Source organism: Gymnogyps californianus, chromosome 15, assembly GCF_018139145.2.
Source record: "Gymnogyps californianus isolate 813 chromosome 15, ASM1813914v2, whole genome shotgun sequence".
Classification (NCBI taxonomy): domain Eukaryota; kingdom Metazoa; phylum Chordata; class Aves; order Accipitriformes; family Cathartidae; genus Gymnogyps; species Gymnogyps californianus.
In genome coordinates, this window is record NC_059485.1 from 3,757,392 (window position 1) to 3,783,220 (window position 25,829).

Genomic DNA, 25,829 nt, shown 5'->3' on the forward strand with positions numbered 1-25,829 from the left:
GGACAGACGAGAGAAAAACGGGAAGGGTGAGAAGGAGGAGGGGATGGGAACAGGTCGAGAAGAAAGGAACTGCTTTTTTAGCCTGTTTGTTTTGTTGTGAAACAAAAAGTGCACAGTTCAGGTAACACAGTCCTACCGACCAAAAGCAACAACAGAAAGTGAGGTGACAGCAAATGACATCATATCCCACCCAAACGCAGGGAGACAGGACAGCCGGCGTGGCGATGTCATTTCTGTGACTGCCAAACAGGACTTAGTGGCTGGTCATCGCATTAAAGAGATGTTGTTATGCTAAAGTTTAAGACTAGGGAGGATGTAATTTCTCTACCTGCAAAAAAAACCAACACAGGACAAAATAAAAAGCCCGACAAGTGAAGGGAGGGAAAAGGTGTGATGAGAATGTAAAATAAAAGAAACCAACCTGTGTGAGATTCAAACCAAAGCAATGGAGCATGCAAAGAGAAAACTCACAGAGAGAGTCATGCAAAAGGTGACAGAAATTATGTATCTTTAAAAAAAATACAGAGACAGGAAGAGGCGAGAGAAGCACAGCGTTAAGCCTAGGAATTTGGCCTGCCTTGCTGTACTCTGGTTGCTGATAAGGAAAGCCCACAGATGTGACACTCAGTTACGTTAAGTTAAATTTCATGCTTTACACCAAAAACATGCAAGAACATCCGCCCGGGACAGGTTAGTACGTGACCCCTCCCGCCCGCCGTGACTGGAGCTGGGGAACGTCTCCGGTCCCTTTGCAAGGAGCAGGAGCCTCCGCCATTTCTCCCAGTAGGGTTCGAAGTTGGGGTGCCCCATCCCGAGGAAGCTCAGAGCGACAGAGGGGTTACACGAGGCCGGAGAGGCTTCGGTGCACAGCACATGCATCGGGGTGGGTATCTCAGTGGCTGCCTTAACGAAACATGCAGCGTCTTTTATGTCGGGGCAGTGCTTGGGGGTCTGTACAGGGCTGGTCATGCTGCCAAGGAGGGGCTGGTGCCCCCCCGGGGCAGCTCAGGAGGGATGGGCTAGCACTAGTCAGGCTCCTCCATCGTCCCTCCCCACAGAGAACGTAGGAACCTCTCTGAAATTAGGCATGATGGAGGTGGGGGGCACATGAAATTCAGAGGGTTCGTCCAAAAAAATGCTGTGATGTTTGCCCACAGTCTGGGGCTGCAGAACCACCCCCCCCCAGCAATTCCACTCCCGCCACCCCAGCAGGGTTTGGTGGGGTTACTCCCTTCTGCCTCAGGACTTTAATCCCTCTGCTCTCGGGGAAACATAAGGGAAATCCCCAGAACAATTAGACTGGAGCAAGCAAAAGCTTCCAACCCTTCCAAAAACCCTCTCCAACTTCTAGGTCAAAGTTTGGGTCACTTCTCACTGCAGCGATGATTTGCTCAGCCCTTCTGCAGACTTCTCCTCTTGCCCCCCCTCCTCGTATCGAGGCGTTACGGCCAACTTCAACATGGCCAATCTGACGGTGGATTCAGCATCCAGCTTTTAGCCCCATTCCCTGCTTTTTCCAGGCTCCAGACAAAGGGAGGTCGGATGCCTTTGCCCCAGGGAAGTGGGAGTTAAGTTACTCTTCCAACACTGCCCAGTGAAAATGCAACTCCTCCAAGCAAGCACTGTCAGCTCAGGGACTCCAGAAATAAATGCATTAATAAATCCTCCAAGGATATCACCGGGAAGGAAGGCAAGATGCCCCTCTACCTGGGCTGGCTCCACTGCCTGTGCAACTTCTTCAGGGGAAATTTCTCCCGTGAGAAATAAGGACGCAAGGTTCAGTGTTGACACCGGGTTTGCTGCCACGGGAGCACAGCGTGCAGCCACACACAGCCACTTCGATCCAGAGCCAGTTTTCCAAGTAGATTTGAGCAGGTCAGAATGCTGCCCCTGCACAAAACAGGACTACGGACCCATGAGAGCAGCCAGAAGCTGCCCTGCAGGCGTCACGGCTCCTCCGGGCACAGACGCTCCCAGAGGAAGGGCTGGAAAAAGTCCGCTTTGTTTGGAGGAGAGGAGGAAAGGCTTCCCAAGAGACTCTCCCGTCTCTTTTGCCAGAACCTCCAAAACACAATTCTAGGCTTTGCTGAGGAAAAGCATCTTGTAACAGAAAAAACCACTGAAGTGATCCAAGACAACAGGTCGTCCCGCTGCAAATCCTGCTCTGGCTGCGGGGAACATGCCCGGGAGATACGCCTGCGTCTGCTGTGTTTGCCCATGTAACCGCCACACGAAGTCCCTGGCGAGGAGCAACTGCCGAGCCACAAGATGCTTAGAAAGCCTTATGTGCACCCCACTGCCTGAGGGGAGTATCTGGGGCACAGAAAGGGGGAAACAGCTGTTGCATAGGCAAACACAGTATAGGATGGATCAGAGATGGACTTTGCTGAGGTCCCATCTGTCTACCATGGCTGTGTTTTGTTTTCCCTCGGGGACGCTAGTAGGTAATGCTATCTTCTGTCTACTGCATCCCAGATCAGAGGTTTTGTTAAGCAGATGATCCTGGTAAGGCTACAGAATTAGCAATATTTGCAAGAAGGTCAAATCTCTCGGAGCCCACTCAGTGGTGCACATCTCTGCGTCAACCAGGATGCCCCCACGAACACCCTGGGACTGAATCCCCCTCGGGCACAGAGGAAGATGGATTTCTCTCTCCTCCCCGCTCTCCTACCTGCAACACGTAGCCCTCCCGGGCGCTCTGCTCCCGGCCCAGTGCCACTTTCAGCTGGTCCTGCAGGTGCCGGTTCTGCTCCAGGAGCTCCAGGGCCTCCTTCTGCTTCTGCTCCAGCTGGAGGGACACGAACAGAGACAGCGTCCAGGGAGTGGGCAGGGGGTCAGCCATAAGAAGCAAGCGGCTCGGAGGGGACGTAGAGCAGAATGAACGGGGCTTTTGATGGCACCTCTGCTTTGCTCTGCTCTGGGATCTGGATTTCATTTTGCAAGGCAAAATCCCTCCCCCCTGAGAAAACTAAGTTACGCATTAGTTTAATTCGTAAAGCTCACTGCAGCAAAGGATGAACGGCACCAGCTCGTGCCAGGCATGACCCCGGCAAATCCCAGCCCGGTTCAGATCGGCGACACTCCTGGTTACTCCACGCCTCCACCCCTTTCATTCCTGCTAATACACCTTAATCCCAACTAACAACAACCTTTGTTATTCCAGGCATGGACCTCTTCCAAGTGAGCTGAGTCTCCTCCTTTCTTTTCCTAAAATCGTAAGATTGTTTGATGTAGGCTCCACAAAAAGGGAACCGTTGTGGTGTGTGCTACAACTCAAGCCACTTCATAGTTCTGTAGACATATCTGCAAACACAACTCTCTACAGCTGCAGAGGCACACAGAATTTTGAGCTTGAATTTAGAGTCTGGTTGATACGCATCCATTGTACCCATCTCATCAGAGGCAGGCTGGCTAACAACCAACAGAAGGGTAGGCTGCGTTGGCTGGGAGGGGGTAAGGAAGTACCACTCGTGCAAGAACAGCCCCTTCTGCATCCATGGGAACGTGAAAGCTGCCAGCAGGGCTGAACGGGAACGGACGCGGATCTGTGCCCTGCCAGCTCCTCAGGGGACCCTACAGCATCCCCACTCATTGCTATTACGAAGCAGGAATAAATGCAGCTTTTTTAAGCCTTGTTCAGGCTTCCTACAGTTCCTGCAGTGGCCTGAAGGGTATTTCAGCAGGCAGCCTGCACCCCACGCACCCCGCTTTACCTCCTTCTCCAGCAGTGTGGTCAAGTGCTGCTTCGTCAGCCCCTCGTCCCGCTCCTCGGTGTGGGCGAGGTGCAGGGGCGCGATGGGGATCTGCTTCTCCTCCCGCAGCGGGGTGGTCTCCACCTGGTGCCAGCGCTGCTCGATCTCCACGTGGACGTTCTGCGGTTTGATGTCCGCCGGGACGGGCAGGATCCGGTCCACCTCCATCCTTAGCGCCTCTTCCGACCCTGCCCCGTCTACGGCATCGATCATCTCGAAGCGCTTGCGCCGCTCCTCCCGCCGCCGGGCCCGCTCCCGCTCCAGCTCTCCCGGGTCAGCGTCGGTGGCACCGGCATCCCTGGGGAAGGCAGCAGAGCCGCTCTTGGAGGAGTCTGCAGCGTTTGCACGCTCCTGCGCCAGGGCTTGCTGGATGGGGCGAAACTCGGCCCAGTCAAAGGTCTTGGACCGTCCTTCTCGCCGGCGCTCCCGGGCACGGCTCCGCTTCTGCTCCGGGTCCAGCTCAGCTTGCTCCGCATCCGGCTTCTCACTCGGCTTTGGACCGGTCTCAAAGGAAGAGCTTGTTTTGCTTTTCTCTTCTGGCAGGGAGCTGCAAGGACAGAGAGAGGGTGAAGGAAAGCATCAGTGGGTGCTCAAGACGGCCAGGAGCTCCCACGCATGCCTCGAAGAGCCGGGTGGAAAGGGGCTGCTGGAAGCCCAAGCCAATGCCATGTAGGTGCCCCCCTGCCCCTCTGTCTCCCATCGCCTCTCGGGCGCAGGAGCTGCCATTGCCCTTCCCCGGGATCACGCTGGTGTGCAAAGCCTTGGTGCAAGCGGCCCTGGCTGCTCCTGGGCACCCCCTGGCCCCCGGAGAGCGGCCGACCCCAACCTCGCTCCTCCTCGGCAGCCGCCCCGGGGCCGGTGAACACAACCCAGCAGCAGCCCGCAGCCGAGGCAGCGACCCCAAACCGTCCTGCCAGGCGGGGAAGGGGCTTCGAAAGCTCCTCCGGTGCCCGCTGCCTGGCTCGCCACCCGCCTCCCCGGCTGCGGGGCTCCATGCACACACGCCGGTCGATGCGGCCATAGTCACGTGCTTGCGGGGAGGATGCCACCAGTCCCACCAAAGTCAGTCTGGCTTCAGAGCTGCGGGGTGGAGAAGCACAGAGCAGCTCCCAGAGGTCTTGGGTAACAGGGGGAAGGTATTCCTCGAGCTTGGCAAAGTCAGGGCATTAAATGGGTTGAAAACTTCTCCGTGCCACTATCTGCACTGAAGGCACAGATCTCCCCCGGGGAAACCAGCCTTGCAGGCAGCACGGGCAGGCACCCCGGCACGGGGGCTGCACGCCGTATGTGCAGTTGTCGGTGCAGCAAGGAGAACAAGAGTTATTCAACACACCGTGGAAGTCACTGAAAATGCCGATTTCTCAAGCAAGGAATGATTTTTAGTGCTGAGTTAGAGGGTGGTGGGTTGAGAGGGGAGACATACTCGTCAAGCAGGGAAAGTTAATAGAGGAAGGCAATACTGTTTCCAACCTACGGATAACCCATAGTGCAGTATTAGCTTATTAAATGTAGACATGCCAGCCTTGTAACATGCAGATCAAAATTAAAAAAGAAAATAGCAGTGTGCTAAGTTTGTAGAGGAAGCCCATCCCGAGGGAGCGGCAGGCATTTGCTGAACCCTCTTTGCTATCAGAAGCCCCTGAGATGCCTCCCGAGGCACAGCCCTGCTGCTCAGGCTGACTCCTGGCTCTCCCCCCTTCCAGTATAACCACAGCATCCCCCCGGGCTCCAGCCTCCAGCGCAGCCTCCACAAGCTTTCTAGAAGGGCGCAGTGGGAAGAGCTGGAAAGCAGCTCCCCGGGCCCTTCGCTGCAGGCAAATCACTGCTAACAGGGCTCTGACCCACGGGACCGCATGCACCGAGACTGCCGTGACTGCGAGGGAGCAGCGGCTGCACGGCTTCTCCTCTCGCCTTGGTAATGCACCCCAGCTCCCGCAGCCAACAACGTCAGGTATGTGCATATGCCCAAAACAAAGAATGGAGCAGAAGAGATGACTCTGCATGGGTCCAGGGCTAGTATCTTCCGATGCACTTCCATCCACGATCAAACTGCAGGCTCAGGAGAGCTGGGTTTCAAGAAACTCTGGCAGTTACAGGCTAAAACCAGCTCGGAGATAATTCCTTCCTCAGCTCTGTCACTTGCAGCTAATAAAATAAACCCAAAAGGCACTACGATGAAACCTCCTCGCTCCTCAACCATTAGAAGATATTGCATGACTCCAAAGCCAGGCACTCAATTTGGAGTCAGTGATTACAGCTGCATTTTAAATAAGTAAAGCGGGGATGAGACGGAGTCTTAAAATGGAGAAGAGTGCTAGGAAAAAAGGGAGTCCTGGGGCCCCTTGGACGTTGTTGAGAGACAGAAACTATGCTGCTCTAAATACCATGTAGAAGAATCTCGGCATTTCTAGAGGTGACATCTCTCGCGAGCTCATTTCAACTCTGCTGCTTTCCAAAGGACATGGGATGTGTGTCAGGGAGCGGAGGGACGGCCGCTGGGAACTGAGTTAAGAGACTCAGAAGACTGACCCAAAGTTTCTCGTTTCATCTCCCGCAAGTGCCCCATGGCTATTAATTTTGCTCAAGCACTTCACATCTCCTCCATCCCAGACAAATTAATTCACATGAAATGGGGGGTGGGTGGGTGTCTTTGCCTCGCAATGGTATTTATAGGTCAAAACAAAAAGGTTTTTTTTTAATACGGGTGGCTGTGGGAGCAGTGCAAGCTGCGAGCGGAGCACGCTGCGTCAGCGTGCAAGAAGCACACGAAGGCTGCAGGGAACTGGGGGAGCGCTGGGGAACTCAGCCTCACTGGGGCTGGGAGCTGAACAAGGACCCAGCGCTGAAGCAGCCGCCTTCTTTCTTGTGGGTATTTTGTATCTGCACGGTCATCGTTAGCAGAGTGTAATTAGTGTCTCGGCAGACTGCAGGGCACTGCTGAGGGCAGGGAGCAGCGCAGCATCTGCCCCCCCGCCCCGAGTGCTGACACACGCAGCAATATAAACAGTAATTACGACTTGAGTAACCGAGAAAATGTGTGTTTGGCTCAGCAGAGACATGGCAGCGGGTCAACGAGACACACGGCAGAGGGCTGCAGGAGTGTGCGGAGTCAGACCAGCCCTGGGGACAGGGTGAACACCGCCGCCCTCCCGGCACAGCCGAGCATCCAGACTAACGTCCCTCTTGCACCCCGGCCACGCTGTGCAGACGTTTGCCACCTCTCCATCATGAGCCTTTGGCAGTCTGTCCTTCGGCTTTCCAGCAGCCCCGTTCACAAGCTGCTCCCTGGGTGCTGATGTTAATGACGTGCCCAAAGCCAGGCGGGATGGGCTGGGATACCCCACGCCACGGCAAAGGGCTTGCGAGCAGGCACCGGGTGAACACAGCCCTGCTTCACGCACGGCGCAGCCCTTCAGCTCACAGCAACAACTTCTCAGCAACGTGACTAACCCACGCCAGACTATACCCCATCCGAAACCAGCTCGGTGGAAAATGACAGAACTGCACCTACAATTCCCTTTTCCTCAGCTCAGGATTGAGATTCTCAGTCTATTTATGCAGCGTAACAAGTTACTGCCCAACTGGTACCTGTGCTTGGACCCTCTCATGAGGGTAAGCCAAGTCAAACCACTTCACGTGGGCTTGGAGCAGATGCAAAGACAGCGAGCACAGGACTACCGTGCTACAGTAACCTCTTAGGCTATAAATATATCTGGCTCTTTAAAGGCAGAGAGGTCCCCTCAAATTTCCTTGGTCTTCATCTTCATATCTAGTCACATCGGAAGATACCAGTGCGGGGAAATCAAGTGTCAAGATCGGGTTGCTTCTTCCCTTCTCTCTGGCTTTTATTTAAAGAAAAAAATAAAGGGGGGGGGAAAAAAGAAAAGAAAGAAAAATAAATGGCAACTGCAGGACTTCCCATCCAAGGTGCAGAAAAGGAGGAGCATGCAGTGAATCACGAGATATACAAACCACAATACGTTAATACAGGAGAGAACACAGTTTTCCAACCTGGGCTTCAGCACGGATAGTTTCAAAGAGAAGTTTTTCCTGGGATTGCATGGAAATCAAACATACACAGGAGTGAGGAGAGAGGCGCCTTCCCCGAGACCCCCGCGAGATCCACCAGAGCTCGGGCAGGGCTGGGAAACGGTGGCCGAGTGCCAAGCGGGATGGGGAAGGAGAGGCTGGAGCATCTCCAGGTCAACAGCACCGGGTGAGAAGAGCCATTCCATCAATGCGGGGACAAACCTGGCAAAAACCTGCTCGTTGCAGCTACGGTAAGGACAGGAGACGGAGTTAAAGGTGAGGACATGTCCACGAAGCCTGTAAGAAGTGGCCCGTACGAGTGTGGCTGGCGCGGTTAGCTGTGAGGAGGTCAAACACCCTTTACCCGCAGCTGCAAGCGCTCACAGAAGGTACTCTGTGAAGCGGGGGGGGCCCTTCCTCTGGCACTGACGGCAGGAGGAGACGCGAGCATTACTAACACGTAAGGGGAATGAGCTGCAGCAGCTATCTGGAAGATCAAAAGAGGAAGGAAGACGATTTGCTGGCCGGACTTTAAAATATATCAGAGCCAAACAGCTTCTAAATTGAACCCTGGGCTCGTGCTGCCATGACCCGCAGAGGGGATGGGCAGCTCATGCTGAACAGTAGCCAGAGGAAAGGGGGAACCCAGCACAACTGAATCCAAGTGGTTTCACAATACCTGGTGGGAATCCAGAGGAGCCTTGATATAGGAACAGTATTTCATATTCCTATGCACAAATTAAAGCCACATTTTCAACCCTTTTTGAAATCTGCACGCGTAAGATCAACTCAGCATAGCAGCATCCCCACAAAGCATATCCAAATTAAGCCCAGAGAGAGGGATGTGAGAAAGAGCCGCAGCTTCCAGGAACGGACAGGCTCAGAAAGAGGAAAGAAAGAGGATAAGGGAAGAGTTACTCCTGCACAGCAAACCAGACAACTGCAGGGGCTGCTAAACTCCCCCCTTTACCTTGTTACATCAGGAGCAGTGGTGGGGCGAACGTGCTTCATGATGGTCTGGATCCAGTTGCGGCGAATGCCCGACGTCATGGCGGAGAGGGTGAACTCCCCTTCCTTCGTCTAGGGAGAGAGGAGGACTGGCTCAGAGCAGCTGATTGCACCCACCAGCACCTTCCCAGCCCCCCCAATACCACCCTGCACTCAGCCCCGAGCACCCAGCGCTGGGGCACAGCTCGCCAGCCACGTGGAGGTGGCACCCAGCCCCTCCATCCCCCAGCACGCTCAAGGTGAGAATTAGCATTTCTCAGCAATCAGGCTAGTTTTGCCGTAGCCGAGACCCTACGGCTGCGACAAAACCTTCCCCTTCCCCCTCCATTTTTTGTGAACCAAAAAACTGGCTCTCAAACCCAAGGCCATAGCTCTCTGGAGCGCTGTGGGGGATGCCAGGTGGCCTCTCGTAGGTGTTTGGGGAGATGTTTCCCTTGCCACGGACAAGCATCCCCAAGCAGCGGCACAGCATGAGCAGCCCCGTCGGCCATCCTGCAGCCAGACTCTTCCTCCTCCCCACATTTTCCTTACGTGGATCTGGAAGCCGTAGTTTCGCTGAACTGGGTACTCGGTAACATCGTAGCACGTGGATAAATCGATTTCTCCATCCAGGTCAGCCGCCTGGAGAGGGAAGAGGTAAAAGAAGCCTTAATGCTTTGCAACCCAAAAGTGCGGTGGGCTCGCGGGGAGGCACGCAGCAGGTCCTCGAGAAGCACAAAGCCCTGAAGAGCGATGCTCCAGGACCTTGGCATTTGGGAAGACAACCTGCCCAGGGTTAGTTTGGGAGCACCTGGGGCTCCCCTGAGAGCAGAGCGCTGGGTTGAACGCCGATGGGGAAGACACTTACCTCCTCCGCCACCGAATCCCGGTAGTATCTCAGGCTCTGGTCGGTCAGCACAAACCAGTGCTTCTTCCACTAGGAAACAACCAAGATGGGGCAGTTACAATCCTGCTCCTTCCCCACCAGCAGAGCCCGGGCAGCTTGTCACAGGTCACCCGGCAGAGATGCCCCGCAGGGAGGCAGCTCGCAGCCTCTCCCCTCCCAGCTCTGCACCCAGCTTCACCGAGAGGCCCTCCCGGGGGCAAGGGGAGACCCGAACAGGCAGCAATGCAAGGGACACCGTGATGGTTTGCACTGCCAGGACCCCGATTTCCCAAGCGCTGCCGCACCGGCAGAGCGCCGGACCCTCAGCGGCACCAACCCTGCATGTGACGGTGAAACACTGTGATAGCCACAGGCGCAGTCAGAGCCTTCCCATTAGCTCCACTGGCAAGACGATGCTTTTAGTGGCTACACTTAAAGCCTTCGAGGGACCTTTTTTTTTTAAAAAGAAAAAAGCAGTAAAACATTCATGTTTTATCTGCAGTACCTAGAAATTGAGTTGGAGCCTATTCCTGGCCCTTGCTCTATACAAATACGCCTTCTGCACGCTCCCAGTGAGGCACAGGCTTATTCAAGACAGCTTTCAGTTAATAAAGCACTCGCTCCAGCAGCTGATTCCCTCTCTGGCTGCCTACAGACGTGCCCTCGGCCCCAGGGCCCAATGCACCAGCGGATACCCGCAGCAGAGCCTGGGCCACGGCGCTCACAGCCGCAGAAGTCGCCCTCATTTTCCCTTGACAGGCTGAGCGGGAGGGAAGGAAATCCAGGAAAGGGGTGGTTTGCAAACAACCAGGGCACCCATGCCGCCTCAGCATCAGCGCCCGTCTCTGACAGAGCAGCACATCCCGCATCCCTCCGGGAATGGACAGGAGGTTGCTTCCCTCAGTGCCAACTCAGAGGCCTCGCCATTTCCCCGGCACTCAGGAGACCTTATCTGAGCCTCATTTACTGACGCCAAAGAGGTTGCTGGGTCACAAGGGAGATGAGACTAATAAGATAAAGGGAACACGAAACCAGCGCTGCTATCCAAGCTGCCCTGGCTCCCTGGAAACCCAAGACACGATATCCAGCTGTGGGGCTTTGAAACCTCCCCAGGACAGAGCACCAGCTATTCCCGCTCCAAGACAAACACCATTTGCACAGGGCTCGTGCACAACCACTGCTGCCTGGCTCCAGAGTTGTACAAATTCCCTGTCGTTGCTCTGCCCAAGCGCCTACATCTGGTTTCTCCCATCTGGAGCATGGCCCAATACTGATCTACCCTGCAAGGACATCGGGGCTTCGTCAGCGCCGAGAGCAGCCCCATGCACAGCCAGCACAGCCAGGATGTCGGAGTGAAGTGTCAGCTGCCAGAAACTGGGACCAACTGCAGCACCGAAGACCGATGCGAAGGGCAGAGCTTCCCCCAGACTCACCTGCCCGTCCTCGTACTGCTTTGTCAACCAGCCCTTCTTGAAGTTCAGCAGGTCGGGCTGCAAGAAAGGAGAGAGGCGATCAGAGGGGAGGGGAGAAGCATCTGCGCCCAGAAGACAACAGCAGTGGCTTGATAAAACACAGCACAGCAATAAAAAAGAGACCAGCAACAGTTAAATTCATGGAATCATAGAATAGTTTGGGTTGGAAGGGACCTTTAAAGGTCATCTAGTCCAAACTGGATCATTATACTGCATGGTGGCTAAACGTTCGCTTCCAGGAGGAACAGAGACCTGCTGTATGGTTTATTCAGGCTGTCCCCTTCCTAGCACTTCTCTTGCAATTTCCTACTGCTACGCCAGCATTACAGAGGAAGGAGAAGCAAGGAATTAGCAAGACTGCAGGCAGTTTTGTCCCTCTATTATATATTACGAAGGACAAAACTACGTGCTATTGATGCAAGGCTGCAGGGTTCAAAACAAGACCGAGTTCCAAAGGCTCGAAATACAGGGAATCCCAGCACTGCACCACCCAAACGACACCTGCTCTTCCCTCCAAAGTGGGTGCATCAGGATGTTGAAGCTCTGAGAAAAGCAACCAAGACAGCGTGGGATAACTCCTGCCAGCCATTCCTCCCAGCCCTGCCCGCACGCAGGGAAGGATGTGGTGGAAATGCTTTCGCTCCCTCGAGGCTGAGCTCCTCCAGCTGCTCCATGTGCTGCAGAGTGGAGGAGGAAAGGATAGCAGTGTGTGAAACGCAGCTGCAGCGTCCGAAATGGGCTACAGCAAGGGGAGCAATGGAAAACTGGGGTCCGGAAGCCTATTCAATCAAACCTATGCTGTGGGGTGGCACATGCCACATTTGAGTGCTCCCACAGTGGCGGGAACCCAGCCCCACTCCACAAAAACACAGAGGAAAGTAAATGCCACCTTGCCCTTCCCGAATCCCTAGAGAATCGGAGGAAGGAGCGGACAGACGCCAGCCTGAGCAGCCCTGGCTGTGATGTGGCTGCAGGCAATAAACTCGCAGAGCCCCATCAGGACCTGCTGGCGAGGCAGCAATAAGCCACGAACAAACTATAGAGAAAATTACATTTGCCATGACTACACCCATCTCTGAAGTAGGCTGTGAGAGCTGGGCACTCTAATCTCAGCCCTAATTTACCCTGAGAGAGTGATACCACCACCTGCGTGCTTCTCCTCTACTGAAGTGCAAGTGGGATCATGCTTCAAGGACCTGGGTCCTGTTTAAGCTCCTTCTTGTACAACAGGGGAGCGTAAAGCAAAGGATCTACATTTTGGATCGAAAATAACCAGCTCCCAACCATGCACTTTTCAGAGAAGGAAAACAGAAGGACTGCAAGTGTTACAGTTGCTCACAGGCTTGTTATTTATCAACTGGGAAGAAGTACACGGGAAGAATCTTCTGCAAAAGCAGATCAATCCCTCCTTAGCGGCATTCATACTACTTTACTACACTTCTTAGTTTCCTTAAAATTTAAGCAAAGGTGTAGAAGCAGCCAGAGAAGAAAGATGCTGCTGAGCAGTATATGCACACGTTTCAGACTGCGCTGCAGCGAGACACTACAGAAGCACCCAGAGTGGGAAGGTTTCTCCTGCAGGTCCCGCTCCTCCATGGAAACCCCTTTGCTTTCCTCTGAGTGCTCGGGCAGGCAGGAGAGCGCAAGCTTTGCCCAAAGCTGCAAAGCTGCTGCAGCACGAAAAGTTTGGGAGCAGCTGCCACTGAAGGGTGTAGACATTAGAAACCAAAAACAGATGAAGCACTTGATGGAAGAGATACCCACGCAGCACACGCCACAGCTCTGCTGTAACCCATCAAGCCTAACAAGGGATGAACTCTCCTTCAGCTTTTATCCTGACAGACAACCGATCTGATCTGACACAGCGAACCCGACGGGCAGGGGAGAATCTTGCAATCACGGTTGCAAGCCAGCAGGCGTGCACCTTTTTCTTATGCTGCTACTTTTATAGCAGGAGTGGCACAATAAAGGCATATTTAATGCAAGGAAAAGGTTTTCTTCCCACTCCATGATTTTCTTGCCTTCTCTAGATGATGTGCATCGCCACTTAATGTGCACTTCTTGCACCTTTTTATTACCACCAAGAATTTAAAAATCACTCTTGTGGCTGTACAAGTCTACATGAAGAGCTACTACAGAAACGCTAAGCTACTGCATTTTTCTGAGAAGTCCTTCAATAGAAGCTGTCCATCCACAAAAAATGCAGCTCGTATTTACAATGGCTGTGTAATCTTTTTGAGAGATTAGGAAGCGTATTTATTTTGTTCCTGCAGAAGGGTGGTGAGTGAGAGGAGAGCATTTTGTGTTTGTTCTGTACTGTTTGCCTCCAGGTCTGGTGAGCATTTGAAATATGCAAAGGTAGGAAAGCTCAGGAGGGCAGGTTCAGCCCTTCCTCGCAGCCTTCGTCCCGCTCACATCCATTTGCAACTGCATAAACATCAAGGAAGTGGCATTAGAAAACTAGGCCAAGCGTTAGCTCTCCTTAACACGCCAAGTGTGAAGCCAAGTCACTGAAACCTGCTCCGAATCCAAGCGTATCCTATGTCCTACGTGCCGGCTACGGGGGAAGCAGAAGACAGTCCAGTTTTCACTGGACCTGCCTGGGAAGGGCCTCTCACGTCCTCCCCCAAGGCAGAGGACGCAGCCCCGGTGGCTCACCGTCATGGAGGACTCCGTGGACCTTCTGTCCAGTGACTTTGCCCGGCGATGAGGGGACAGAGGAGACGCAGACACATCCAGGATGGAGCCCACAGCTGCACCTTCGCAAGTGAAGTCCTGTGTAAACAGCGTTAGCCCAGATCAGCGCAGGAACTAGGACAGCGAGTCCCACTCTCTTGGCTCATGGCATAAAAATCCACGTATTTAAGGGGCATCTCAGGCTCAGAACAACTGTCATTTCATTGGCAATACATTTTTTTTGTCCTTTCAGGCATTAATTTGTTCCCAATATATCTAAGCATATCTGGGACTCTCAACATTGCCTGTTTCTTTTGTTAACTTCATCCCATCCTGATGTGCCCTGCCATGCCGGATCTGAAGTTTCCCTCTTTCTATTTTGGAGGAAGGAGAAAAGACAGCCTGATTTTCCACTCTGATCTGCAGCTGGGCCAAGGGAGCAGAGCAGCGAGCAGCAAACCTGCACAGACTAAGCACACGCAGCAGTTTGGCTCCTGCATGAGCCTGCCTGCGACTCCAGATCCCCTACTCCACCCAGGGACAAAACCTAGAGCTAAATCCCAGAGCTAAACCCTCTGTCCTGGGCTGCCGGATCCCAGGTGCCATCCTCCAAACCCCACCACGAGACCTCAGCTGAGCAGCTTACCCGTTTCCGTGGGAAAACCCTCTTCTCGCTCCTGCCCTGCCGCGTCTCGCTGGAAAGGGCAGCACCGGCCGACACATTCGTTTCCATGTGCTCCGCGTTTTCAATATCTAATGCCTCAAATTTTTCAATTACCTGGGATCGCCTGGAAAACAGAGAGAAAGGGGAAACCAGAGCCGGTTTAAACACAAGAACAGCAACTGTGCTGAGCTGTACAATCCCACAAATTTAAGGGTGCAGAATTGCTCGACCCAGTGTTCATGCACACTTGGCTTTTGGTCCCTGTTTCGCTGCAAGCTCTAGCGTGCAGAAATCCAGGGCAAAACGCCCTGATCTGACATGCACCATTTTACCTGCAGCCAAAGTGGGGAAAAATCTCACGCTACTCAGCTCCACAAATAGTATCTTCTTAAATATCTAGAAAACCCTTGCAAAACCAGCAATAACTTTTTACTTGTAAATTTTACAGCCCTTTGAGAAGCAGGGATTATTGAGCAGCTTTGGCTTAAGCTTTGGCTTTACTCTCTAGCACTGCAGCTATCGACGGCCCCCTAGGCCACAGAGCAGGGACACGTAAGACCAAGCTGGGGTGCAGAGGTAACGGGTGGCTTCGGGTCACCCTGCAGGTTCACTGTAAAAGATGATACCCCGTAAAAACTCAGCCCCGCACAGGTAACTTCCACAGGATTGCACTGAGTGAGGAGTGTCCGTAGGTGCCTCCAGACAACGGGTCTGGCTCGCAGGGTGTGCCAGCTGAAGAGGCATGAGGAGATGAGGAGCACCCTGTGCAGGCACAGCAGGGCATCCCCTGCAAAGCCCCGGGGCTCTACCCTCCTCTCAAACTGGTCTGCAAATCCAGTATGGACAGCAGGGAGCACAACTTGGGCGCTCAGACACTGCCTCGGTGGTCCATCACACCAAGGCACACATGTCTCCGAGGACGGAGGAGAACTATGAAGAAATGTGGATGGAGCAGGAGCCAACCCTGGACCAAACCCAAATGGGATGCTCCTAAGAACAAGCCAAAACCAGGCCTTTGCAGGTGGAATTAAAAGCGCCATTTCAGCATGAAAAGCTGCTCGCTGACCCACAGGAGAGGAAATACTGGAATTTCCAAAGGACCTGCTGGTGTCCAAGTTTGCATGCCCAGGGGTTCGGGCAAGTATCAACCTCAGGTCTTTAATCACAACCTGGGAATGTGAAGCAATAACCCACCACCAACACACACGCTAGCTGAGCTGCAAGGTTTAAAGCTCAATTTCGAACCTCCTCAAAAAGCTCAATCCGGGTGGGTTCCTGACACAAAATTTGGACCCACGCATGCCGCATCTAAACTCGGGGCTGCTTGCTCTGTGTGAACCTCTAATGTGCATGAAAATCACAATGGCAACCAGGTGAAGGGAAACAGGTTATCCAAAAAACCATTTTTAACACTTCCCACAAAAAGAAACAGCAGGTTAACGACTCAAAAAACATGAGATGTTCAGTTTTTAACCAACATTTGCACCAAATTCCATAAATGAGGCGAATAGTCCGAGCACGTCACATCCCCCGGCGAGCTGGGGGCCCCTCACTGCTGCTCAGAGCCAGGCTGCCAGGAGGCTGAAGGCCACAACCAAAGAGGAAGGGACAAAATCAGCGGGGAAGACTTTGCTTTGTAAATTCAAATGTCTCTGATGTTTTTACGGGATATCTGTTCAGCCCCTGCTGCTTCCCAGTTTGCAAACTGGGAGCGGGCAGATCCTGGGCTCTCGCAGAGCTCCCAGTCCCCCTGGGATGTTCTGCTCACGAGATGTCCATTCACATAAGCCAGCCTGCAGAGCATAAATCCACGTCCTCTGTTCCCTGACAGACGGGGAACTGTTTTGGAGTCATAATTTTTTAACCTTTTTTCTACTGGCCCAGCCTTCTCTGAGTCTCAGTTTAGGAGGGAGTAAGAGGTCCATGAATTAACATTGTCTGTGCCCTATTAGGTGAAGGCCTGAAGAAAAACAAATCAGGAGACAAAAAAAAAACCCAACCAAAAACCATAAAACAAAATCAAAAGCAGGTTGATTTCTCATGAAAGGGGCTGCACCACCAGGTTGTTCTACGGCTTGAGATTGAGATGAGATGGTAGCGAAGCAGGCGAAGTAAAGGCGGACACGTCACACAGCAACACAGCAGGAGAAGGTGGAGAGCAACAAGACCTGGAAGAAAACAAGGCTGGAAAATGAATGAACAGAAGAGGAAATTATATATCTGCATCTACATACAAAACAAAATCAAAATCATTCCAGTAACTCGTCATTAAAAAAGGGAGGAGAAAAATAAATCACTGCAACCAAATCACAGCCCCAAGGGTTAATATCATCCTGATTACAGGAAAGAATCATTTTTTTTCCCATTAGCTCAACATTTCAGAGAGGTTACTGCTAGAGATCCTGGGGGGGACGAGGAGGGGAAGGGCTCTCCTCTCCTCCCCACCGCGCCAAGGAGAAAGCTGCTCCCTCTGAACAGCAGCTCCGTGTTGCCAAAACAAGGCTGCGGACAGGTACGAAGAAGCGTTTTAAAAGCTGCGGTGCCATTTAGTGCTTTCTCAACTACAAAGCTCATCCCAAGGAGTTCCTTGGCCATGCAGGCTGTTAATCTTTTCCAGGCCACTAAACCCGAGCTGCAGATCTCGGCTGTTAGGTGGAGGGGTGTGTGCGGTGGGAAGGAAAGCTATAAAGACCAGCACAAGCTATCGTTAAAGTGGTTTTCTTTGATTGGAAGAAAGGGCTTGTTTTTATTGGATTCATTCATTATTTAGCAGCAAGAAAGACAGTGAGTGTCAGGAAAAGGAAGAGGAATTTCCCCAAAAGGTCCACAAAAACAAAGAGGATAGTTTTACAAGGAAAAAAAAAACAAACTATACTTGGGAGAGCAGGCGCTCCTCTCTGCGGGTAGAAGCAGCATTCAGAGCAGAGCCTTACATCTCAAGAAGCTCCAGAGAAGGAATTTGAGAAAGGAAAGTCTTTTAAGTGATTTCAGGCAGCTCTGCTATTTATCGAGGCTAGAAACACGCCTCAGCCCCCTGACCACGCTCCTACAGCAGATCCAGCAGATGCCACAGCGGACTCTTGCCAGCGTGAGCAGAACGTGGGGTCAACTGGGAAAGCCGTGGTTTTAGGGGCTGCCTCCCTGGAAATGTGCAAGAAAAGCCAAGTTTGCCAACCAGAAATCCCAATGCTCCCCAGGGAGCTGCAGGAGGCAGGTGAGCCTGCGGCCGCACACCCAGAGGAAGGGGCTCCGGGTCTCTGCACCCCAAGGACTCCCCACTCGATGGTGGTCTCCTTCCCAAAGCCACTGGCACCCTCCTGAGATGTGTGAGGATCTATCCCTGCAGCTGCAGAGCCCCGTTGGGATACAGGGACCGATGTCCGAAGACGTCCCTGCAGCCCTCTTCTGCTGTGATTCTGTGTGCAAAACAGGCTTCAAGATTCATCCATGGGGTTTCCAAAGAGCTGCCCCTGTTCTTTTGCCCTAGGGATGGGTCTGAGATGGGAGACCGGAGGCATGGCTCGATCTCTCTGGACACAGACTCTCTCCCCTGGCCTGGTCGGGCACCCCGGCGCGATGCGGGCAGCGCGGTGCCGGCAGCCCCGTCCTGCCGCGTGCCAGCAGAGGGAACTCGCACTCTGCCGCTCTGCCAAAATCATGGAGATTATCTCCTGGTTTCTGATTCATGTTTCTGAGTGGCTGCGAGCTCAGACATCTGCATGGGGCGTGGAGACAGCGTCAGGTAGAAATGGTCAACACAGAAAATTTCCAGCACAGTCCTGGATTTAAGTCACGTAATGTCTCTTACTATAAGGAAACAGGACAAGAAGCCTTGAAAAACGGCTTTATCGGGAGCTAAGCCTACAGGTGTGTCACTCAGGATGCAGCACCGGGTCCCTAAAATAATTCTTTTCCATCCATAGCTCTGACACTTGCACTGATTTATGGTGGGTAAACAAACGGGGAGGAAGAGCCAAAAAATACCAAAAGAATCAGAGCAAGTTCGTTTGGCTGCACTGAGAGATGAAAGGCAGATCTGAACGATGCCCGGCTGGCACCTATGGGGTTGGCACGTGGGCAAGTGATTTCAGGCAAGCGTTCCCGGACATGTTAGTGGGTTACTGAGAAGGATTATTAGAAATAGCGTTAAACCCGGGGGAAAAAGCTGACCCCACAGCATGGAAGTGAGTTATTGTATTTGCTCAACCTCAAACAGCACAGCCTGAGCTCGGAGGAGAAAAATGAGAGGGATATGTGGACTAAGTAAACTCATTTAAAAAGCAGCCAAGCCAAGCTGAGCAGGGTGCTGGTGAATGTTAATTCTCTGGTGCGACGCTGGACTGCCTCTCCGTGCCCCGCCATATCCACCCGAGCTCCGGGACACACGGCCTCTCCACCCATGCCACCCACACGGGCCAATTCCCAGGTTACCAGAGGAGAAAGCAAACGTGCCCGTCCCTAAACACTGCCCACTGAGCCGTCCCTGCTCACGGCACACTCCTCCGGCGCTGTGGGATGCAATCCCCGGCCAAACCCTCTGGCAGGTAGGGACCCCTTGCCCTGCTCTCTGCCATCAACCCCCTCCCAAACGCTGGACTGGGCTCAGCCCCGCGGGCAGCAAGACCTCTGTGCCTGGTACAGTGCCTGCTCCTCTCCGTACACCCGTCCTGCTCCGATAAAGGCCCCAAGCTGACATAGGGGAATTTTTGCCAATACTGATAAAGCAATAAAAACCTGTTAACAGCCCCAGGAGCCCAGCTGAGCTGGGAAAAACAGACTTTCCCTGGGAAAAGGCACCCGTCAGCAGGCAATGACTGGGGCTGACATTAAAAAAGGACAGTCTCTGGCAGCAGCATCTTCTCCCAGGCCCCGTTATCTGCCTGTAAATCTGCTCCTCCCTGTCCTCAGCTGGCACATCCCAGCTCCGTGCCGGATCCCAGTGCTGCACGATATCCGCGGGGCTGGAGCAAGGGACTGTCAGCACTGGAGCAACGTGCTGTCCTCTCACACTGTGGACAGGCGCTGGCCAGGGCATCCTGTGCAAGCAAACCCAGCAGGGACACGATCTCACCCACACCTGAGCCAACACGCTGCACCAGTTCAGCCTGCAAACCAGCAGGCACCAGCCCTTCCTCAGCCCTGTCCCCAGCCGGGGTGGCCAAGGGACCTGTGTGGCATCCTTCTCCTCCATCCTGGGGAAGATCCAATTCCCAAGGCAGAGAAAGCCAAACCGTGCTCTTCTCCTTTATTCCCAGTCCAGCACTTGCTGCGCACGCTGCCAGGGCTGGGCTGGGTTTGGGATCCTCCTGCTGACCGGCAGCACCGGCACAAAGTTACGCCATGCTTCCCAGACCCGCTTCCAGCTCTCGGAAGCCAGGCTGGAAAACAGTCCTTTAGGGGCTGGGAAGAAACGGAGGAGAAGTGCCTGCTGAAACCGTGCAAGAGAGAACATGCCCGGAGGAAAACCAGGGCAAGAAAATCAGACTGGCAGGCAGCCCTCTCGCCTGGAGCCCGTCTCCCGGTTTGCTCTGCTGCCCTCACCGCACAAATGCGTCTCTCCCAGGGCAAGTCGAGCCCGTCCTTCGCCTCGCCCAGAGAGCACCAAGCACGCCGGTGCACAGTGCAGGCGCGTGTGCCGATGCCCTCCCCGTCCTCCTCCGCACCGAGCTGTTTTGCAGCCCTGCCTCGGCACTGCACCCGCCTCTCCTCTCCCAGATTAATGCCGTGACATTTTGAAACCTCTCTCAGCTCATTAGGCGGTTGCGTAACGCACCCGGCACTAACACCATTTAGACAGCTAACCTAATTAATGGTGCCAGCTGCCAGCGTGTGCCGCGCCGGGGAAGGGACAGGGAGGGTGGGTTTGCTTGCAAATACAGCCACCGAACGTCACCCACCTCAGTCAGCTATCCCCAAAGCAGCCAGACAGGGTGACACCTGCCCGCTGCCACTACTAAGGACATCCCACCGCCTGGTCGGTGTGGACGGGCATCCTTAAACCCAGGAGCACTGTAACACAAAGGGGCTTCACCCAGCAAATACCACCTGCTCCGTCCAGGGCTGCGGCAGGGACGCAGCCTTGCTGCCGTTGCAAGCATGCAAGGAGGAGATTAGCCACTCATGCCTTACCTTCTCTCATTGCCAAAGAGCCGGGCCACTTCTTCTCTCCCAGGGCTACGGGCCCGGGTTCTCCGCTCTAGCCGCTTCCTCTCCACCTGGAAGGCCTCACGATTACTGATCCTAATGGCCTTGGGAACGTCGGCCAGGGTGGTGTACTGCCGGCTGGCTTTAAAAGAAAGGGGACGCCCCGATTTTTCAGCTCCCCTTCCTACATCTCTGCTGCTGGAGTCCTTGTGCATGGGGCAACTGCTCTTCGAGTCCAAGGAGTTCAGAGAGAAGCTGTGAATCATTCGGTCGCCTGATCGGGTACCTGGGGAAGGAAAGGGCTGGGCATGCTCCTGCGAGGGCGATTTGGGATAACTGTACCTGTTGTTCGGGGTGCTGGGGCTGGGTGGGCTCGGCGGGGGTGGCAGCTGCTGCTCTTCCAGCTTCGAGTCTTGCTTCGTCTTCTCCAAGGAAAAGTACCCACTCTCGACACGCGTCTTCCGCCCACAGTCTATCCGGTCTCCGTTCATGGAGCTCTCGTCTAAGGGACAGAGAAGTCATCGTGCTTGGTTTCAAGTCCGAGTTCTGCTTTTAACAAAAAACACCCTGATTCCACCCAGGACAGGGGCAGGAAACAAGAGCAAAGACGGTCTGGGCCCCAGCCCCACGCTGCACCACCTCTTGCATCCTTGGCTTTTCCACCCTGACCACCCTTAATGCCCACAGAGATGGTGGGACAGTCTGCAGGGAACTGGGGATGCCGGTCCAACCCTTGGGTCAGGCTTGCACGGATGAAAGACCTAAACCTTCAAACCAAGAAATGGATGGCTGCAGCCACCGCTCTGCACCCACGTCCATCCCTCTCCTTCCCAGCCTGGCATCGACCACAGCTCCGCGGGCGCAAGGCGACGGACACCTCGCTTCTGGCAGTCGGGAGCGGGCGGAAAGCATCCCCCATCCGAGCGGGAAGATAAAGGAAATGGCTGCAGCGCATGGGACCTGTCCACGGCTCCGGCAGGAAGAGTCCCCAACCTCTATTGTTCCAGGGAGAACAATGCCACGGCCCCAGCGCCTTCCAGGGACTATATCGGGGAGACCAAATGTAAACAGGGGCCTGACGCAGGGGCCAGAGGAGGAAGCGGCACTCAGGGCTTGGCAGCCCCGGCAGCCGGGCTGAGCGCAGCATGGCCCCGCACCCTCCGGATGCCCCAGGCGGGGATGCGGAGGGTCTAGAAAAGGCATTTTCCCCCTCATTTTGTTCCCAGCACGAGGGCAACATCACCTGCAAGGGCAGGCAGCCCTATCTCCCTGCCGGGGCAGGATTGGGCCCCACGCTGTGATTTTCCAGCACGTGATGCAATTCCTGAACTCCAGCCCGTAATGCCTCGCTCCAGTCCCCGCACAGCAGGGACAAGGTCTGCCTCCCCCTCCTTGCTGGGATGCTCCAGGAACCAAACCCACAGGAAACTTTTCCCTCTACGATGGTTTTCTGCCAGCTCTGCTGCCCGAACTGGGTCACCGCAGCGTCACACCGGTGCTGGCACCCCCGTCCCTCACCTTCCTTGCTGTCCAGCATGGGATCCTTCAGGGAGCTGGCAGCCCCGGCCTGGCCTTGCACCGGGCTCTGCGCCGGGCTGATGCCGCTGCCCCCGTCCGCTTGGTCTTTGCCCCTCAGTTCTTCCTGCCAAAGTGTGGACTTGGTGGCAGGGACCTTCTCCGCACTGGGGATGTTGCTGCTGGTCACAGCCATCTTAGCAGGACCAGGCTCCTAAAGAGAACGGGGGGAGACAGCAGGGTTAGAGGGGTTTGCCCCAGCTCTGCACCCAGGGTCCCTATGGGGTGATCCCCAGAGGCATGGGTCCCACACGGCTTGGGTGCTGCCCACGACGCATGCCACAACAGGACGGGGACAGGGATGGGATGGGGCTGCTCAGGCATGTGCCACCACCGCATTCCCAAGGGGACAAGCTCACAGGTGGAAACCCTGCCCCAGGGCAGCGCGGCAGGGCAATGGGTCAGGAATTCCTTGGCCAAAGGGATCAGCGCCGCTCTCGCAGCCAGAGTGGAAATGTCCCTCACCGTCCCTCCCCAGGGAGGGCTCCCAAAACTGGCCGCACCTCTCCATGCATCCAGCTAGGAAAAGATCCAAGGCAAAGGCGAGCCGACAAACAAAGGAGAGCTTCGGCTGGTGCGGTGGCAGCGGAGGGGCTCGCTTTGTTTTTGGATAGGAACTGCCCATCCCGGTGCGGTGTGCAGGACACTGCGGCCACCAACACGTAACTCCTTGGGAAAAGCTTATCTCCCGCTCGCGCAGCCCAGTCCCGAGTGAGGCAAAGCCCCGGCTCTTCCCCCGCACGCAGGGTCCCACGCAGCTCTGCTTACGCTCCAGCACAGCAGCTCTTCCCAAAAGCCGCCCAGTGCACACGTGGGGCTCGGCATCCGAATTCACCCGCAACGCCGCAGATCCGCAGAGAAACGGGTCTGTCGGGTCCTGACTCACGGGGAACCTGAAAATGCTCCCCTCACCTCCGCCAAAACCCAGTCTGGGGTGACAGTGCACCCTCTGTAATTAACAGATGCCAATAAACACAGCATCCCCCATTTTCCTCTCCATGTCCCCGGTCCTTCTGTACATCCCCGGTCCTTCTGCGCATCCCCGGTCCCTCTGCGGGATGTCTCACGGGCAGCCGCTGCCTTTCACAAATACAGACCAACACCAGGCTTCTCTCCTGGGTCCCATTTGCCAGGACTGAATTTTCTCAGCTTTATAACTAACATCAAAAAAACAAAAGAAATCAAGCTAAAGGACACGGGATGGAGGAGAAAATTAATTCCCTGCCAGCAGCAGCTGTATTGTTTGTTTGTCACAGCTGGTTTGCTACGGGCCACTGATAAAAAGAATAAAACCCAATCAGCGCTGTACTCCTCCCTGGTGCTTCGGCTACCTAATAGGCCGCTTGTTTTAAAAAGGAAATAAAACATCGCATTGAGCTTCAGCTATTTTAAAACAATACCCATCATCTTAAATGCTGCTCTAGCTAACAAGGGGCTCTGGAGTCCATCAGATGATGATGCCATTTTGGTGGCCGCAACCCAGGCAGCCCAGATTTGGTGCATGCCCCAGAAGAGGCAGCAGCTTTCACAACTCGTTTAGGGTTTGGCTTTGTTCGTTAGCAGATGTTTTGCTGTTGTCGTATTAAGCTTCTGCATTAGCAGGTTATTTTCCTTAAAGCCACCAATAAATCAATGACAATTAACTCCCCTCCCAAGTCTCCGCGTTGTGGGAAGTTTCCCAGCTGCTTGTTCCCTTTCCACGGAGCAGGGGGAATCTAGGAGCACCCGAGCCAGCAGCCATGGGCTCGGGACACGGGCTGCGAAGAGCATCCCCTCTGTCCCCCCTCCGTCAGCCGAGCTGCTGGTGGGTTTTAGCCCTGCACCTCCAAATCGGCATTTGCAGGGCTGCGCCGGAGCTGCCGGGGATCTCCCAGGGAGATCCAGCAGGTCCTGGCTCCGTGCACAGCCACAACAAGCAGCAAATGACCTCAATTTAAAAAAAAATCCCCTTGGAAATGTCACTCTAAAGGAATGCAGTGTTGGAGGTAAATGATCCAGAATTCATGGGCATCCCGCTCAAGGGGACCCTGTGTGAGCAGGGGGTCGGACCAGACGATCTCCAAGGTCCCCTCCAACCTCAACCACTCTCTCATTCATTGATCCGAAAGCCCAAAGCTAATCGCCAGCTCAGGATATATATTTTTATATATCCCTTACACACACCCCCATATAATTATTTGTAGATACGTATTTAATTAGACAGAGATATGAGGGCCAAAAAGCAGTCTATAAGCAAGCAGAGAAATTAACTCTTTGCCGCTCAGCAGTATGAACAGCTCCAAAAAGAAGCGTGCACCAAAATTGGCAAAACTGGCCTCCAGTCGCATTAAGTATGCCTGGGCATGCTCTGCTTACCGAGCCTGCCGCACCCCTGTGCAAACCCGTCCTGCGACAGAGGGCAGTGCCTCAAATTCCAGATTTCAGCCCCAAATCCTGCCTCGATTTCCTGGGGACAGCAGCCAGGCAAAGGCAGCAAGCCCAGTCTCTCCCACTGCCTGCACCGCTTTGCCGGAGCACGGCAAAAGCTGCAAGAGAAACCTGCCCTTTTTCCCCTAAGACCGCAACCTGCTTGCAAAGCAAAGGCGAAAACACGTCTAGGATTGCACCTAACAACTCCTGATTGTCCAAAAATCTGCAGCTGGAGCGATATTCCCAGCTTCGCCTGTGTTGCTCCCACCCTGGTGATTTTGCAGGGGGAAGACGCAAAATGATGGGGGGAGCTGAAAATGGCCCTGATGCCCCAGGAGCGCCCAGCTGCAGCCAAGCTCTGCTGTAGCACAGACAAGGAAAAACTATGCGGGAGTGAGAAAAAGCAGAAATATCCATTGTTTTCTTTTTTTTTTTTTAAATCACAAAGGTGTCTGTCCCTCCCTGAGCAGCTCTCAGACATGATCTGCTGCCAGATTAGCGTGAGGTCGTCTTTAGAAAGAAATTAGGCTTTCTCCGCCAGCACACAGAGAGCGAGCTGAACAGTAGCCAACTTCAGGAAAAGCCACTTCACAGAGGGGGATTTGGTGCTGATTTTCTCCCCAGCATCCTTTCTCCTTCCCCGGACCAGCCACCTGCATCGGCAAGATTTGGGAGACAGAGGAAAGATGCTGCTTCTGCCTTTGCAGGTCGCTCGTGAGTGCCTGACACAACGCAGCATCCGTCCGGCAGCAGGTCCCACACGGAGATTTTTTTTGCAAAAGTGAATTTGAGGTTTTTTTCCGGCACCACGGGGCCGGGAGCGATGTGATGGAGAGGGTGGAAGGAGGGTAACAAGCAGGACAGGGCTTGGGGAGGACCACCCCGCTCCCTCCCACGTGAGCTTTAGCTCACGTGGGAGGGAGCGGGGTGGTCCTCCCCAAGCCAAGGAGGGGACAAGTGCCACCAGGCTCCATGCTCACCCCATCCCCAAGCACCTGGGGAGCCCGTCTGCTCGCAGGGAGCCAGCATCCTTCCCGCAGCCGCTTCCCTTATTTGGTGCTCAGGAGCTCGGATCCTGTACCGTTTCCAAGAAGTTGCCATGGTGATGAAATGTAACCCAAAATGATGTTTTTCTGGCTCTGCGCCCCTTCTCCTTTCCGCCCCGTCCCCCTCCTGAACCCAGCCTGGGTTTAGCGTTGCACCAGGGATGGGGTGAGCATCCCTGCCCTGCTGCA

General features: G+C 54.3%; 1 protein-coding gene across 4 annotated transcripts in view; it reads right to left on the minus strand.

The window, feature by feature from the left end:
* The window catches only part of MPRIP (myosin phosphatase Rho interacting protein), an 82,761-nt gene that overhangs the window by 16,324 nt on the left and 40,608 nt on the right, over positions 1-25,829 (minus strand). For 3 of the 4 annotated variants that reach the window (XM_050906336.1, XM_050906338.1, XM_050906337.1), the window contains exons 6-15: positions 22,129-22,339; positions 20,953-21,112; positions 14,449-14,590; positions 13,785-13,901; positions 11,088-11,144; positions 9,637-9,705; positions 9,321-9,410; positions 8,752-8,861; positions 3,714-4,299; positions 2,672-2,788 (exon numbers count right to left, since the gene is read on the minus strand). In XM_050906336.1, the coding sequence (XP_050762293.1) occupies positions 2,672-2,788; positions 3,714-4,299; positions 8,752-8,861; positions 9,321-9,410; positions 9,637-9,705; positions 11,088-11,144; positions 13,785-13,901; positions 14,449-14,590; positions 20,953-21,112; positions 22,129-22,339 (1,659 nt within the window). Of the gene's footprint in view, positions 1-2,671; positions 2,789-3,713; positions 4,300-8,751; positions 8,862-9,320; positions 9,411-9,636; positions 9,706-11,087; positions 11,145-13,784; positions 13,902-14,448; positions 14,591-20,595; positions 21,113-22,128; positions 22,340-25,829 lie in introns of all 4 variants that reach the window. The other variant, XM_050906335.1, reaches the window with a different exon arrangement.